Source organism: Drosophila biarmipes, chromosome X, assembly GCF_025231255.1.
Source record: "Drosophila biarmipes strain raj3 chromosome X, RU_DBia_V1.1, whole genome shotgun sequence".
NCBI classification, from domain to species: domain Eukaryota; kingdom Metazoa; phylum Arthropoda; class Insecta; order Diptera; family Drosophilidae; genus Drosophila; species Drosophila biarmipes.
In genome coordinates, this window is record NC_066611.1 from 10030994 (window position 1) to 10048300 (window position 17307).

At 45.6% G+C, this 17307-nt stretch overlaps 2 protein-coding genes across 8 annotated transcripts in view; one reads left to right on the top strand and one right to left on the bottom strand.

Annotated features, from left to right (window-relative positions):
• LOC108023948 (homeotic protein female sterile) overlaps positions 1-13619 on the top strand; it is a 47173-nt gene extending 33554 nt beyond the window's left edge. For 4 of the 7 annotated variants that reach the window (XM_050890517.1, XM_044093440.2, XM_050890516.1 and 1 more), the window contains 7 exons: positions 569-1246; positions 2489-2909; positions 4341-4497; positions 4565-4812; positions 4878-5061; positions 9612-11567; positions 11757-13619. In XM_050890517.1, coding sequence (XP_050746474.1) covers positions 569-1246; positions 2489-2909; positions 4341-4497; positions 4565-4812; positions 4878-5061; positions 9612-11567; positions 11757-11761 — 3649 coding nt within the window. In that variant the 3' untranslated portion in view covers positions 11762-13619. Of the gene's footprint in view, positions 1-568; positions 1247-2488; positions 2910-4340; positions 4498-4564; positions 4813-4877; positions 5062-7060; positions 11568-11756 lie in introns of those variants that run through there. The other 3 variants (XM_044093443.2, XM_044093442.2, XM_044093444.2) reach the window with 2 other exon arrangements.
• Positions 13620-13648: 29 nt separating this feature from the next.
• LOC108023949 (DNA ligase 4) lies at positions 13649-16819 on the bottom strand. Its single transcript, XM_017093640.3, has 4 exons — positions 16435-16819; positions 16202-16366; positions 15241-16151; positions 13649-15170 (listed from the first exon to the last, which is right to left on the bottom strand). Exons 1-4 carry the CDS (start codon positions 16745-16747, stop codon positions 13803-13805), a joined length of 2757 nt encoding a protein of 918 aa, XP_016949129.1. The 5' UTR covers positions 16748-16819; the 3' UTR covers positions 13649-13802.
• Positions 16820-17307: the final 488 nt, after the last annotated feature.

The following is a 17307-nucleotide window of genomic DNA, read 5'->3' on the forward strand; positions in this document are numbered from 1 at the left end:
ATTTCAACCCTACTACACCTGGCAATTCAATCAGATATCAGAGCATTTTCTTTATTTTTCCAACCTTCAATCTTGATATTGTCTTGATTTCTTGCTATTTCCCGTCGACTTGCATCGAAATCACTCTTCAATTGAGTTCGGGCCGTTAGTTCCGTTCAGATCCGTTCAGATCTGTTTAGTTATATTCAGTTTATTTCATTTGTATTGGGCTGAGTGGCGATTTGGTTTTATCAATGCATTTGAAATGCATTCGGACATTGATTGGCACATAGGAATTCGAAAGCTAACAACCTCTCTTGAAAATAGAAAATACTTGGGCTTTCATTTAGTTATACTGTTAACTTGGAGAACTATAAATGGAATGGGGGATAAACCTTAGAGTTTTCAAAAATGAGAAATCAAATTTGGGCATTCACTTTGAAAATCTGGTAATTCTTCTATTTTCGAAAATTTGAAGACCAAAAACGATGCAAAAATCGATTTGAATACCAAGCGAGTGCGAGTGTGTTGCTGTTGTGTATCTGTATCCCATGTACATGAATGTCTGTATATATATGTTAATGTATAGATCGCGGCACGACAAGAAAATGATGGGCCACTACCTGGACGATCTGGAGGATCACCTGATATCGGCGTCCTCCTCGGAGGACTCCGTGGCCTCGACGCCGCCCTGTTTGGACGAGGATACGGGCTTTGCCAACGACAGCAGCACGACGACCATCGGTGGCAACAGCAACTCGGATCCCTTCGGAGGCGTGTTCCAGGCCACCGAGGCGGCGGTGGCAGCAGCCGTGAATGCCTTCACCCTGCAACAGCAACAGCAACAGCAGCAGCAGCAACATCAGGCGCAGCAGCAACATCCGCCGAGCCCGCAGCAGCAGCAGTTTCAGTACAACGGATTGCTGTTGCAGCAGCAGCAGCAGCCGCATCCTCATCACCAGCAGCATCCTCAGAGTCATCACCAGAACCAGAACCAGAACCAGAGCCACCACCATCATCATCATCATCATCGGCATGGCAAGCACATCAAGCGCAAGAAGCTCGAGTGCAACCAGGTGGAGCTGGACAATGACGATGCCTGCAGCGAGGACGAGTTCATCCGCAAGATTGCCAGCACGGTAGCGGTCACCTCAGCGGCGGATGCCACGCCCTCGACCCCGCCTGCGGCAGCCGCCCCCGCTCCTGCCACGCCCACTGCTAGCCTCCTGCCTCGTATCAGCAACAGCAATAGCAACACTGAGACAAAGTAAGCGGCGTGTTTTCCCTTGCAGCTAAAACGAAAACCGACTTTTCCACCAAATGAAAAAAACTAAATACGTTCTTTGGTAAATTTGATATGATTAAATTTTAGAACAAAAATTGAGGCAACATTTTTAAATAAATATTATGGCTACATTTTATAAAGTAACCTTAAGATTGGCTGTAGAAAACTAATTAAAAACGAGGCATTTTTAAAACAAAATATAAGTTTAGGCACTTAAAACTAAAAAGAAAAGTCAGGCAATTAACAATATTATGAGAAACAAAATTGGATAGTAAAATATTATTCGTAGAAACGTATAAAAATCATTAAAATTTGGGTTTATTATTCCTATCAAAATAAAATGTTTAAATGCTTTATACTAAAAAAAATCAAAACCAAATTTAAAAAATATATTAAATAGCGCCTAAAATTTGTATGTGACTTATCAAACTACAAGCAAAGACTTAAGCATTTAAAATGATTAGTTTGTCTCCCAGAAGTAGACAATTAACTAGAACTCTTTGCGCAGTGTAGCCGAAAAATTAGATTATTTACTTTGATGGCTTTGACTTTTGTTCCTTAATAATTGCCAATTGTGTGTTTGTTGCCGTCTATCTGTATATATTTCCCATACGTATGTGTCCGTTTGTAAACAAAGGCGAACAAAAAATGCGAGGCTACTGTAAACAATTGGTCAAAGCTAAGATTTATTTAAACAAAACGAAAGAAAACGAACTGAACCCAACCGAACCGAACCGAAATGCATAGTGCAGCAATGAAAATTGCGAAAAATTCCTTTTTGGCTTTTTTATGTTCCATGTGCGTGTGTGTTGTGTATGTTTGTGAGTAATTAACAGCATTAAAACAGCCATATATCATTCATTTTTTAGCCCCACACATTTTAACTAAATCCGTATCCGTAGCTTTGTAGATCTCTGTGTCTTTTAGTGTGTAAAAAACAAAGAAAACAAAAGCGAACTCATCCCATTTCACGACCCAGCGAGCATCCCTTTCTTTCGGCCAGCACATGTGAAAAACAAACCATAAATCATTTAACCCAAATCAAATCGAGTCCATGGATTTCTTCAAACGGACATTGGCCAAAGTTCAAGTGCCAGATTTTTAACGATCCCTAGACAAATAAACCAGCCCCTACATGCGATCTTAGACGATCGAATGGAAAAGTTGCGCTGGCCTAGAAAACTAATAATGCGATCATCTCCCTTTTTTTGCTCCCGCCCACAGATTCATATCGGCCAGGACTGTCACCCGCGTGGCGAACAAGCGGCAGCCCACGACGCCGCTGAACAGCGTGGCCAGCTCCAACGACGGCCTGGTGCAGCTGGAGATCGTGTCCCAGCCGGAGCAACAGCACCGGGCCCGCTACCAGACGGAGGGCAGCCGCGGCGCCGTGAAGGATCGCAGTGGCAACGGCTTCCCCATCGTCCGACTGACCGGCTACGACAAGGGCGCCGTCCTGCAGGTCTTCATCGGCACGGACATCGGGCGCGTGGCGCCGCACATGTTCTATCAGGCCTGCAAGGTCGCCGGCAAGAACTCGACGCAGTGCAACGAGAAGAAGGTCGACGGCACCATGGTCATCGAGATCGATTTCAAACCCGAGACGGACATGACCATCACCTGCGATTGCGTTGGCATCCTGAAGGTGGGTCTATAGTGGAGGGGAAAAGATGGAAATTATTCTTGGTATCACCGAAACCGTTCCGAAATCAAGAAGAGCATTTGAAACCAACCGAATCGTACGCTTTGTTACTCCGAAAATATCCTATAAAAGAGTCTATATCACAAAACCCTTTTTAAAAAGATCCTATAAAATACATCATCTTTAATCGGAAACACAAAACTCTATAATACTCTTAAAGATCCTATTTTACAGAAAAACTTTACAAAAGCCTACAATTCGGAGTAATTTGACTCCGAAAAAGAAAAACAGCTCAATACGTCCAGCTTAAATAATTTTCTAAATCAAAAAAAACATTTATGGAGTAAAGTCCTATAAAGGGTCTACATTTCAAAGCAAGGTCCTGTAATTTAGACGAACTTTAATCGGAAACACGCTATTACAAAACAAGCTTTAAAAAATCCTAAGATTCGAAATTAATTTACTCCGAAAAACATAAACAGCTTAATAGGTTCCGCTTAGAAAATCTTTTAATTCAGATCAACTTTGCTCTGAAAATATCCAATAAATGAGTATGTATTTCAAAGCAACATTACCCCGAAAGAGATACAAAATACTTTAATAAGACTCTATAATTTAGACCAATTATATTCGGAAACACAAAACTTAATACAAAGAACTTTCCAAAATCTACAATTGGACCACCTTTACTACGAAAAACATAACTATCTCAATAGGTTCTGCTTTAAACTCAAAACAACTTTACTCCGAAACACGTAAAACTGGAGATTCTTTTTCTTTTAAGAAAAGAGCCACTTCACTCCGAAAAGCATAAGAAACTTCTGAGTTTCTGTGACGCCGACCGATTTTCAGCTGGCTTTTTAGCCAATTGTCGGAGACTTCTAAAAATACATATGGGCTTTGTTAGAAGAACTCTTTTGTTCTGCTTATATTGTTTGTATCTCTGATTCGCTGTATGTATAAAAATATTAGTTTCCAGCAAATATTTGTCAGCTGACTCCGCAATTTAGATCTAAAAATGCTTAGTTTGCAGGAAATGTTATCTAAAGGGTGGTAAATAAATGCGCTATTCATACAAATATCAAGATATTAGAGTAGTTAATCTTTATATGTATAAAAGGCACGCCACTCGAAGCTAAGAATCAATGCACAACGAAAGCCACTTAAAGTTGATTATACTGAAAAATAATAACATAACAATTACAAAATAATTTAAATTGAATAAAAAAAAGAGTTCAAGTAAGAGTTCAATTTTAAAAGTCAAGAAGTACAAAAAAAAAGGTTTTAAAATAGGAGTTAATAATGAATAAATTATATGAAAGCTAAAAATAAAGAATATACAGCAACAATTTTTATATAAAAATAAGAAATATAAATATTATAATAGTTGGAATATTAAACCTAAAATGTAAATGCCTTTCCTTAAATCCGCAGGAACGCAATGTGGACGTGGAACACCGCTTTCCGGAGCACCTGGCGCAGAAGAACAAGAAGAAGTCAACCCGCTGCCGGATGGTCTTCCGCACGCAGCTGACCCGCGACGACGGCACCACCGAGACCCTCCAGGTCTGCTCGAATCCCATCATCTGCAGTGAGTATTCGAGATAACTCCTTTAATTTCTTCTCTGATTAATCCATCTTATTCTCCTGCCGTGCAGCTCAACCACCTGGCGTGCCGGAGATATGCAAGAAGTCGCTGAACTCGTGTCCCGTCGACGGCGGCCTCGAGCTCTTCATCATCGGCAAGAACTTCCTCAAGGACACGCACGTGGTGTTCCAGGAGACCTACGACAGCGTCAACGGCGACGATCCGGCCACCGAGATCGCGGTGCGCCAGCAGCTCATCGGCGGAACAGCCGCCCTGTGGGAGCAGAGCGTTCTGCCGGACAAGGAGTATCTCCACCAGGTGCGTTCCAAGCGCATTTCGAGGGGGATTGTGTGTTAATAACTGTGTGTACTACTCTCCCACAGACCCATCTGATCTGCACGGTGCCGCCGTATCTGCACCAGAGCGTCCTCAAGCCGGTCCAGGTGCAGGTGTCGATCGTCTCCAGCGGCAAGAAGAGCGAACCGCACACGTTCACCTACACGCCCAAGGGACAGTACACGACGCTGGCGGCGGCCAGCACGTTAAGTAACACAATCCACGCCCAAGGTATCTATTTGTTGACTAAGCGTTCGATTGCACCCAAAAAATCTGAAAAAATGAAAGAAACCAACCGAAATTACCAACCACAAAACTCCCAGCCGGAGCTCGCGATTCGTTAGCTTTATAGAGATCAAAGAATCCACCGCAAAAGCCTTTTGTCGAAAAATAACTAAAGATACATTTGCGAGGTAGTCAGGATTAGGCATTAGTCATTAGGCAGCTACTTAAAGTCTATGTTTAGTGCCATTTTTAGTCTACCTCTACCACTTGAAAGTTGCAATTTTTCCATTTTTTTTTGTTTATTATTATTTTTTGTGAAAAGCAACCCCATAAAACTAGCCTAACTAGAACCGTTTGTGGTTACAGAGATAACTAATACAAACCTATAAATCGATAAGCGTTAGATAAAACAACCTGATCTCTTCATGCGTTATTCTGACCTCCACTCTTTCTCCACCCTTCTATGTATCTTCTATCTTCCCTCGCTGTCTCCCCTCTGTTTGCGGTTTGGCTTAAAGTATTTAAATTTATTACTAAACATATATTTAGCAATTAGCAAGTCTGTGTGTGGCTAGCAGAACAAAGAGAAGTGAACGAAGTTGTTGTGCCAAATTTGCGTATATGTTCTTGACCCCAGGGATGAACAAAAAATATAAACAAAATTCGACAATATTTTCAAAACGTTCATGGCAAGTCCACAGCTTAGTTAAAAAATAAAATTTAAATCAGAATATTTAGTTTAAGGTCTACGAATATTATTTTTATTGGCATCTCCATACATTTTGCCCGATCAAAAACTAAAAGATTTCGAGCTCATTATCTTGACATCCTATATTTACTAAAAAAGAATGAATTTTCATAAGAGGGGTAAATTATCGCTCATATTTTGCCTGCCTTTCAACACCCCGTCCTTTCATACCCTCTACTACTTTCTTTTGCACCGAATAACGCATGAAAAAATCAAAACCCTATTTATTTAAGTAGGTAAATAGGACGAAAATCCAGAGAAAAATATAACATAAACTATAACTTAATCTATAAGCACCATCGAGAATGATAAAACAAAAGATTCTAAATTAAATTAATAACCATAAATGATTAAGGCACAGGACGGTGCAATTCTTCGGAGAATCGATTCCTCCAGTCTTCCCCCGCCTCCCGTCTCTCTCTCACTCTCTGCCCCTCTCTCTCTTTCCAAACCTCTCTGCTCGTCCCCTCCACTGAAAAAAAAGAAAAGAATTGGAGCGGAACCGGAAACTGATCGAAACAACTCTGCAGAATGAATGACTTTGATTTTTCCCTCCAAACGGATCCTTTGCGATGATTACGAATAGTCCATTTCTATTCTATTCTATTTTTAATACGTATAGTTTTCTGTGTAGAACATCCATTTCATCCATATCTGAGTCGATACTTTTTCTTGCTTTTTTTTGTAACACGTAAACAAACAAAAGTTTCGCTTTTCCCGGGGACTTTTCTTCTGGCTTAAGTTACGTGTGTGCCTCTGTTTGTTTGCCAGTTTGTTTGTTTGATCGAGTGTTTGCGCGAGTGTTTGTTTGTTTGCCTGCGTGCGTGCTTGTGCCAAGGGCGGGGCCTTTGAATGGAAGTGCAGAGTTTTCTTGATCAAGTCCAGCCGAGAAGAATACCCCCCGAACCGATGGAGGAGAGCTCTACCAAAGCGATAACATAACATGAATCGATTATAACCACCACACGATGAATCAGCAGCAGCAGAAGCAGCAGAATGTCGGGAGGATATGCAATACCTATAAAACCAGACAAGAAGAGAAGAACCGCAAGGCAGATCCCCCATAAAATAAACCATAAACCATAAACCTGTTTTGTCAAGTCAGGAAGAACGATAAAGAACCGTAAAAGATCAGGATGTCTTTGAGAAAAAATAAGAACTCCCTCCCTCCAACATACAAAAAAAAAAATCTCCTCCCAAAAAAATATGCATATATATATTTTTACTTTATATTCTTCCTCCTTCCCCTTCTCTTAGCAATTTAGGTGCTCAATCTAACTATATAGTCAAATATGTAAATTTTTGAGTGCTATAAAATGCAAGGCCAAAATTAAATCCAAATTAAGTCAGTAATCGACAGTCGATATAACAAGTATATAGACACCGATATATCCTGCATCTCTCTATATATAAACACAAAATAGTAACCATAGCAAAGAGGCCAGCGAAACGAAAAGCCAAGAGAAGAAAGCTTGCCTGGAAAGCAACGCTGGATGGTATCGAAGGCGATGATATCGAAAGTGCTGATATCGAAAGCGATGATATCGAAAAAATCGCAGCAATCGCTCGATGGCGATAGATACTCACACACCCACACACGTCACACAGACACACAAAATGTCAATCGAAAAGTGTATTTATACCGAAATTATAAGGACCTTTGGCACTGTGGCAGCAATATCCCATCCAGCCCCATGGGAAATGATGACCGGCGAAGGATTCTCGGCCCCATCGAGTCTTCAACAGGCCCATCTGCTCATCTCTAGTCCCATCTCTAACCTCCAACAGCAACAGCAACTACAGGCATCAAGGATAATTTTAGGGTACTGGTTAAAAAAAAAACACAAAAACCATTCAACTATTACAGAAAAAATTAAAAAAAATAATTACCGATTGACCAACGTACAAATTCTTTTTTGCCATTTCGTAATCCATTTTTCTATATGTCTATTAATTAATACGCACACAATACCTCCCCCTACACACACCACACACACACACACCATTACCATTACTATTAACTTTAAGGGAAAGCCATTTCACATATAACCTTAGAGCATTACCTTTAAGCATCTATATAAATACGATATATTTGCGTACTCACCTAAAGCTAACACCATCTACACTTTTCTTGTCCTGTCCTGTTTGTGAATACCATGGAATGGAGGATTTTCATTGACCGGGGATCAGTTCTGTTTCGATAGATTAGTTTTGGAACTCCCACGATTTATATAGGGTGTGCAAACCACGATCCAATCACTCATCGTTACCTAACTAGCCCCTTAAAGTCCTTCATGAGTACAAGTAATATTCTCATCCTATCACATCAATATCAATATTCACTTTGTTCTCTATCAACTTGGTACTTTTAACCTGTCTGAAAAGGGTATTCCCTTAAAAGTAGCTTGTATTTTTCCAAAACTTCCCTATAACTGTGAACTTTTCTAGTAAATACGTCTGAAAACGAGATGTTTTGATGTTCCAATAACATTCATGCATACCCTTTGAAGATCTGTCTAACCACGCAATTCATGTACAGAATTTTCAGGATGGCTGTTTATAACACGTATAGTTTCGGGGACCAGTAAAAAGAAGCAAATTAGGCACTGTAAGCGGGAACTTGTTCTGAAAGACCCCAGATAAGAGGTGGTAGTGATGGGACTCGTCTAGAACGAGTGGAAATTCAGCCGCGCTCGACTTCAGAGCCTCAGCATTACGCCTAGAGAACGACATCAGCTTTAGATCAATGCGACCCCGCTTAGGCATCAGGCACCGAACCTGGGTTTACTGGCTCTTGATACTAATCGCTAAACACCTAGACATAAGCCCTAGCCCCTAAGCTCAGCAATTAGCAGTAGTCATAAGTCTATAAGCTAGGTAAAATGCTTGGAGTGTGTTTTTTGGAGTGAGACTGAATGCAATGGCTGTTTGAGTGAGTTTGAGTGAGTTCCTGGTTGAGAGTTACTTGAATGGTACGAGTAGAGTTTCGTAACGTCTGTTGCTCTGAGATATGTGCTAAAAAGCGGTGCCCTGTGCTCGACTTTTCTTCAGTTGTGCGATTAAGCAGGGAATATATTTTTGATTGACTGCTTAGGGTCTGTCTGATGCATCTCTCGTGCTTCAGTGTTCAACGATTGCTTTTTTTGGCCAGCTTGGTGTGGTTTGATTTAGCCAATTACTTTTGTGTGCCGCGGAAGTGGAAAGAATGAAGGTTGAGGAATGAAAAAAACGTTTAACGACTACTCGAAGGACCTCTTTCGTAGCTCTCCTGTTGCACAATTCCCTTTTTCTGAGTGCCGTGTGAAAGGATATGCCAGTGAGAAGAACAGACAACCAAGCATAACTACGCCTAAGAACCTAAAATTAAGTTATATATACTATAAAATAGTCATTTAGTCCATAAGTAGACCTTAAGATCTAGTTCTAGACACCACTGCCCCCGCGGAGATGGTAGATCCAAAGAATTCGAGTGCTTTTCCGGCGCCCTAGTCATAAGTTTGTTCCTAGTTCGTAAGCCTGTAGTTACCCGGAGAGAAGGGAAGGGCACTCGGATTCGGATGGAACCCGCTCTGCGCCACTCCCCTGACCCCCGACTCTATCTCAGCTAAAACCTGGCCTAGGGCTAAGCGCTACCCAACCAACCAAAAAAAAAAAGAAAAACAATATTCTACCCCCGACTGTCTTACATTACATCTTTGTTTCTTATGATTTTGTATTATGACCCCCAAAGACCCCTGATTCTCGCTTGACATGCCACCAAAATGAGATTACTAAGAGGCCTCTTGTCTGCCCATTGTTCCTCTTGTAGATGTGAGCGGTTTCATGGACACGACGTCGGCGTCGGGCGCGAGTGGGCCCAGTGGTTGGAGCGGGGCCAGCGGCTCCGGCGCACCCCCAGCCGGCGGCGACACTGTGGAGGCCAAGCATGAGATCGACTCGGGCATGATGCCGCCACCGATCACCACCCAGATTCCGATGGGCGTGCGCCGCTCCTCGCTGCCCAGTGTCACGCCCATGATCACGGACCAGCAGCTGGTCCACCTCAATGCGGCGGTGGCCAGTGCGGAGGCCCTGAAGACGGAACTGCTCGACGACAGCAACTCGCACAGTCCCCTCACAGGCGAGTCCACGCCGGACAGCCCCAATGCAGCCCTGCAGTATCACCGCTTCGTGCGCAAGCCCAGCCTGGACACGATCATGTACGACCAGTCCAACAGTCTGCCCGGCTTCCCGGCCGTCGTGGCACCGGCCACAGCTGCCGCCGTCGCCGCGGCCGTGGACATTGATCCCGCAGCGGTGGCGGTGGCCGTGGAAATGGCCGTCAAGAATGAGATTGTGAAGCATGTGGTGCAGCAGCACCAGCAGTTGCAGGAGCAAATGCAGGAGCAGCAGCAGCAGCAACAACAACAGCAGCAACAGCAACAGCAGCAACCCCAACAGCAGCACCAGCAGCAGCAACAGGTGCACAAGTTCATCGATGAGCTGACCAAGTCCACATCGGTGGTCACCAGCAATGGCACGAGTGAGCCAGCGCTGTTCACCACATCGGCGGTGATTGACCACGCCCTGACCGATATACTGCAGGCCAAGGTGGGCATTGCCCCGCCCAATGTGGTGCTGGAGAGGAGCCTGTCCCTGAGCTCCACGAACTCCAGCAGCTCCATGAGCGGCAGCGAGACTTCCCCCAACAGTTCACCCCTCACCCAGGATATCATACTCAATTCGGAGCCGGCGGCCGCCCTGGCCGGAGCAGCTGCCCTGGGCGGCCCGGCGCCCGTCGATGTCACCGGTGGCCTGTCCACCGATATCATCATGAATCCCGCCGTCTCCCCCTCGACGATCCTGTGTTCCGCCAATGGAGCGGCCACCGCGGTGGTGCCCAACATACTGGCGCCCCATCAGGTGACCATGGCCAACTCCATTTTGAACGACATAGCCATGCAGGCGGAGCCCACGCAGCAGGATGCAGCGGTGGCTGCCCTGGCGCTGAGTAACATCATGATGAGTCCGCCCACAGCGGCATCGGGCGTGGGAGTGGTGGACACCCTGCCACCGACGCCGGTGGCTATGCAGCCCGAGGTGGCGGCCACGGCCACGTCCACGGCGGTGAGCAACATGATCATCAAGGCGGCGGCGGACTTTATCACCACCCAGGAGCAGGAGCAGCACCACTACCATCATCATGGTCGCGTCCATTCGCATTCGCCCCAAGCAGCGGTGGGTGTGAGCGGTAATCCCGCCGAGACGGCGTCTGATCCTCTGGTCAATTTGCTGATGAACCACTCAAACACACCGGAAACAGCGGCTGCCGCGGCCGCAGCCGTGGCCGTGGAGGCGGCCAACTTCCAGTCGATGAACCACAGCCATCACTCGCACCATGGCCATCATGGTCACGGTCACAGCCACAGCCATGGCCACGGCCACGGGCGCGTCGCGGGACACGTGGCGGGCCATGTGGCCAGCCACCACCATGGCCACCACTTGCCGGTGGTGCCGCCGACACCACAAGAATCTCTGATCGTAGCGCTGGCCAGCGAGAATGCGCTGCAAAAGTCGGTGGCCACCGCCGCGGTGACCACCAACGGAGCTGTGATGACGCAACAGGCGTCCGCGCCCAACACCGCCGGCAGCATCCTGCCGGCAGCGGTCGGAGCGGTGGCAGCGGCGGCGGCCGTGGCGGTGCAGCCGCCCATTCCCCAGGAGCTGACCACGATGTCGGATCAGGATTTGATCAGCTACATCAATCCGAGCACCTTCGATCAGCGTGAGTTCAACAGATTTGCGTCAAGAGTGTGGAAGGATGGATAGTTGGAATACCATGAATTGCTTTTATAGAACCAAAATAAATGGATTTCCCTATGATATCCATCCTGGACACTCTTTTCCAATCTTATATTCAATAATATAAATCGGAACTCATTGCTAAATGATTTTTATTTCATGTTCTTTGCAGTTTAAACGGCTTCAGATCAACAAATTAAACTATTTGGACTTGTTTTTTTTTAAATCAACAATAAATGTCACTCCTACACAGGCCTAGGCTTAAGTATATCTGTAGTACGTAGAACCACACACAAGCACACAAGATTAGATGGATTAAAGGTTTCATGTGGACCAACATTTTGACCAAGTGGATGGACTAAAATCGGGGGAAGAGAACAAGAACCACAAGCACACCCACACATTAGTAGCTGTAGCTCTGTTTACCTTTAGGAATAAACCCTACTCTATATGGAATACCTATGTTTACTTTTTTGTTTTTTTTTTTTTGCTAATTTAATATTGATTTTTGAAAACAATAATCAATCTATCTCAAGAGGTAAATTTAAAACAATGATAACGACTGCCATATACCTACGAAATATGAAATGAACTCCCGAAAGTGAAGATTGAGAAGCGAAAATGAAAATGAAAATGAAGAATTCAAATATCGACCGCAAGAATCCAAAACTAAAGAAAGAACTAACTTTCAAAAAAAAATGTTGATTACACTTTTTGCTGGAAAACATAATTTTCATAATGAAGTCTGATTTGTAAACTTCCTTTTTATTTGTTTGAGAATTTAAGATATATATTTTATAGTTAAAGCCTGACCGTACGCGTTGGCACTACAAACTAAGCTTAATTAATTTTGGGAAAACACAAAAAACAAAAAAACGACGAAAAGAAATTATTATTATACAGTTAATAATTTATAACAAAAAAAGAGTACATACTATGTGTAGCTACGAATATAATGAATATGCGAGAAATTCCAAAAGACTTTTTTGATTTAAAGAAAATGCAATTATTATTTTGTTTATGGTTTAATCATTTTTATTTTAACTTATACTGAAGGAACACACACAAACACACAAATAAAGATGTAACTAATGTTATTACTATTATTAAATCGCTATTATTATGAGTAACCTTAATGTTGATAGTTGTTATGTGTAGCGTTGTAAGCCAGACATGGGTGCAATCCTAGCCCATTGCCGTACGAAAGTAAGAGCCCACAAACCTGAACACATAAGAGAGAACAAACCCCACAAACCCCACAACCAAACTACATATAATATAGAGCCGATGAACGGTCGAACGAGCCTCAGCACTTGTTAAACCAGCCCCAAATAAAGATCAAGACCGAGTGAACTCTGCATTTGTACGCCCAATGCCCAACTATTTATAAACATTTACAAATATTCCAACCACGAATTTCGCCCACTCCCAAGAACCGAACGAACCGAGAGCCCACTGTATAACTATAAATGCTTTTTTTTGTATTATCCTGGTACAATTCGATTGACATACGTAATCTAGATGTTCATGGCGTCGATAAATGTGTTAAACAATCTCAGAGATTGCATATTCCTCATTAAATTAAATGTTACAGTCAAGTCAATGAGAACGAAAGAGATAGCGCTAGTGCGTGCAACTGAGCGGAAGAGAGACGGATAGAGGGCGGGAGAAAGAGAGGGAGCGAGAGCCCGCGCTTAAGAATTGTTAGTGTTAAATGTTATACACCTATATATACATTATTTATGTTATATATATATACACGCATATATCTAACTTTACAATGAATAAAATAAATGTATTTTTGATGTTCTTATTGCCCAAAGTGCAGAGCCGAGAAAAACCACTGAAAACCCCGCAGAGAACTCCCCGAACTTTGTAACCGATCACACCCAAGCCTATCAAGTGAAGAAATTACAACCCACAAACCTAGAACTCACCAAACCCAATCTGTCTACCATCCTCCCTAAAGAAACAATATTAATCTGCTCGTTATCTCTTTTTATGTGAATAAAACAAGGAAATCTTTCAAAAAGAACCAAGTCTTCTCAGTCTTTTTGAAGGGAAATGGGTGCTTTATATAGTTTCTTGTTGAAAACTGAGTGAAATTCGAGCAAAGCTGGTTTTTAAGAGTTTCTTGGTAAAAATTTAAAATATATTATTGTCAATATATAAGTAGGTATATTTTTTGTAGAAAAAATATATTAACAAATTCAACGACTTAGACAAAGGAACTCATGGGCAGCAGTATGCCCTCCCGATGCGATTGGTGGATCCAGGCAGAGTTCAGGACTTTGTCAGCTCCCAGCTTGGAATGGTTTCTCAGCCAGTGCTCAAACTTATCCTTGTCCAGGTCAGAGGACATGCAGATGAATCCCAGATTCAGCTGCACATCGGATTCTTCGGCCAGCTTGCCGCCGTTTTGGAGAAAAAGAAGCTTGCCCAGTTCATCACCAAGCGTATCGTAGAAATAGGCATGCAGGTCGCGAAAAAGGTTCAGGTTCGTCTTTCCCTCCAGCAGCTGGTCTTCCAGAGCGTTCAGCTCAGCTGCGGTAATGTCGGCCGAATTCTCGGGCGTCAATTCAATGTCCTGCAGCAGTTCGCGCAGCTCCGCCACGTCGGCAATATCCTTGTTGTAGCTGTCGCCCAGGCAGTCGAAGCACTCGGCCAGATCCTGCTGCAATGGTACGGTGGCCGCCAGCAGATCCCTGGGCCTCAGCTCGAGCTCCTGCTTCTGGCAGACCCGCAGTAGCCACTCCATGCGGACAATATCACAGGTGCGCGGCTCCTGAAGGCACAGGCGCTTGACCAGGAACGTCTCGTCGCCGGCAATGCAAAAGCACTTTGGGTCGTTGGGCAGCGGGTTCTCCACAATGCAGCCGCCGTTTTTGGCGGCCAGCTCCTGCAGCTGATGCTTGCTGTGCCGTCCGGCAGATCCGCTCAGGATGCAAAAGCTGAGACCCTCGAAGAGCTTGGAGCTGCTCGCCGCGGGATCCACGTTGCAGCGCTTCTCGTAGACGGCCAAACCCAGGCGGCTCCGCTCCGAGGGCGTCATGCGCAGCTGCTTCCGCTTGGTGGTCACATCCTCCATTCGCAGTTGCCGCTTGTTTAGCTTCTTGATGGCCGTGGAGCCCTCGTAGAGGTCGGTGAACTCCTTCAGTGTCATGCACTCGCTCCACGACTTGTCATCGCGTTTCATTTCAGTGCGCGCAAAGTGCAGAGATTTGCGGGTAAAAAACGCTCCATTGGGCGACAAATCGGCGGCCTTCACCTGCAGGATGATCGAGTTTTGCGGCTCGATCCACAGGTCGGGACATCCTGACCGTTCCCCGGCCTTGTAGTGGTACCACAGAGGCGGCGGCTCCTTGATCACGTCGTGCCAATGCGGTTTCAGCGTGTGATTTAGCACGGCGCGCTGTCTCGTGTTGTTGGCGACCACGCCGATGCTGAAGACCTCGGGGCGATTGGAGCTGCCAGGAGCGGCTGGCTGGAGAACGCCCAGCAGAAAAGAGTCCACAAAGGTGCGCTTGCGGTTGTAGAAGGCGCCGATGATCAGCACATCGAACTCGGTGATCAGACCCTTGATATACTGGACGCCAAAAGAAGAGATGAGTTAGAACATTTACTCTCTGAGAAACGCATAGCTGAACTCTACTCACATCGGCCTTGTCCTTGTACCAGCCTCCGCCCAGTCTCACGCCCGGCTGGTACCTGGATCCCTGTTTCTTCAGCACAATGCCCTCGGCGTGGGAGTCGAGCGCCTGCTGGAACAGCTCGTTGAACTCCTCGACGGAGCCGATCTTGCGGCCGCGCATTAACTGCAGCACGCCCGGCTGCTCCACGATCATCTTCTGCAGCTTGTATGCCCTCTGGATGTAGGTGTGATCCAGCAGGCTCTGGCCATTGAAGTAGAGTAGGTCGTAGACCACGAAGCAGGGTTGCCAGCTGCCCTCCGGCTTGAGGCTCTTCACGTCCGTGTTCTCGCCCTTCTCCCGGAAGCGCAGCTGGTTGGTGTCCCACACCATCATCTCGCCGTCGAGGATGATGGACTCCAGACCGAGTGGCAGTAGACCCCGCAGCTTGGGCGTCAAGGTGCCCTGATCATAGCCGATGCCGAAGTTTCGGGTGTAGTCCACGCCATTCCGCGAGATGTACATGAAGCGTCCGCGGTCGATGTGCAGCTGGAAACGCTCGCCGTCCATTTTGGTCTCCATGTAGAGCACATCCGACTGCATCAGTTCCTGAATGTCGCCCGGAAACCGCTCACACAGCATCGGCCTTATCTGATGGAACGGCCTGATGACGGCATTCAGGTTAACGAACTTTACGGCGGCCTTGCTGTCCGTACTGGTGCTGGCGTCCATGTCGGTGGTCCTGTCCGCCAGCAGATTGCACACGTGTCCCAGGTCGGAGCAGCGCTGATAAATATCCTGCGCCTTGGGATGCAGCACCCCGAAGATCTTCTGCTCCCCGATGCCCAGACCGAGGCTCTTCAGCAGCAGCCGGATCAGCCACTTCTGCTCCTCGGGCGAGGCCTGCTCTGTGAAACGGATGAGCTGCTGCTTCTTGACTGAGACGAGTGTCAGTGTGTGGGCAGAGGAGCTTAGGCAGAGCACCCACCTTCTGTGTCCTCGTTGGCAATGGTGTCCAGCATCTCGTGGATGTGCGTCAGTCGCAGATCGCTGGGCGGATTGAAGCACCTGGGCTTGAGCACGGAATAGACGACGTCGCCGTAGTCCCGGTACATGTTCCCGGTGCGGTGCTGCAGCTTGACGGCATCGCTGGCTGCGGGGGGCAACAGAAGGGTTATACTTGTGGCCCATAGTCCCCAGCCAATCACAAGATCCACTCACAGTCCGCCGGCAGTTGGAGCACCTTGGTGTATAGTCTGCCCAGGGCCGTGATCTGCAGCCCATAGGTATCCCGGCCAGTGTCCGCGCCCGGTAGCAGCAGGCGCAGCACGGAGTAAAAGCTACTGACTCCGTTCTCCGCCTGGTCGTCGGACAGCCCGGTTTGCCGGCGAAAGGACTCGCGGTGGCGGCAGAAGGACTCGTAGTAGCTCTTCAGCACCTCCTCCTTGTTGGCCACCTTCCTGGTGGCCTTCAGCTTCTCGAACAGGTCGCAAATGTCCCGGAACTTTATGGTGCTGGCTATGTCCACGCTCATTTTGCTGACAACTAATAAGAGTAGTTCAATTCTACAGCATAAACAATTTCACCATGTTTTTGAACTCACAGCTGTAGAGATATCGAAGCACTGTCGATAGTATCGATAGCTTGCGGAAATGCCGATGGTGCCACTATCGCTAAGCTACGATTACAAATTGGAAAGAAATATCGTACTTTTGGAAAAATCTGAATCTCGTATTTTGAGTCCCATTTTTTCGCTATAAGCTATCAGTTTTCTGGCTGTTGTGACGAAAATAGACTTCTGATCGGGGAATGCCATACCTCGTTGAGCTCGTTGATTAATTTCCAATCGATTGGCATTCAAATTTAGGAATATTTAATATTTTGGATTTTTCGCAAAAAATCTGATGCACCCCCTTACAACAAATGCGAAAATTGTTCAAAAATTAAATTCTCCTTCAATGCATTGGGATCGTTAGCAGAGGAAGCAAGCTGGTCAACACTGTCGATCTTTTAGCTGTACGCCGTGATTTGGCTAAACTACGATTAAAAAACTGGAAAGAAATATCGTATTTTTGGAAAAATCTGAATCTCGTA

What these genes read in the sequence shown, in the direction of transcription:
- LOC108023949 (XM_017093640.3), bottom strand. Translation starts at nt 16,747, where the DNA reads ATGAGCGTGGACATAGCCAGCACCATAAAGTTCCGGGACATTTGCGAC. An exon ending in TGCCAACGAGGACACAGAAG is followed by an intron (nt 16,152 to 16,201) that starts GTGGGTGCTCTG and finishes CACTCGTCTCAG; the next exon opens with TCAAGAAGCAGCAGCTCATC. An exon ending in GGTACAAGGACAAGGCCGAT is followed by an intron (nt 15,171 to 15,240) that starts GTGAGTAGAGTT and finishes TTTGGCGTCCAG; the next exon opens with TATATCAAGGGTCTGATCAC.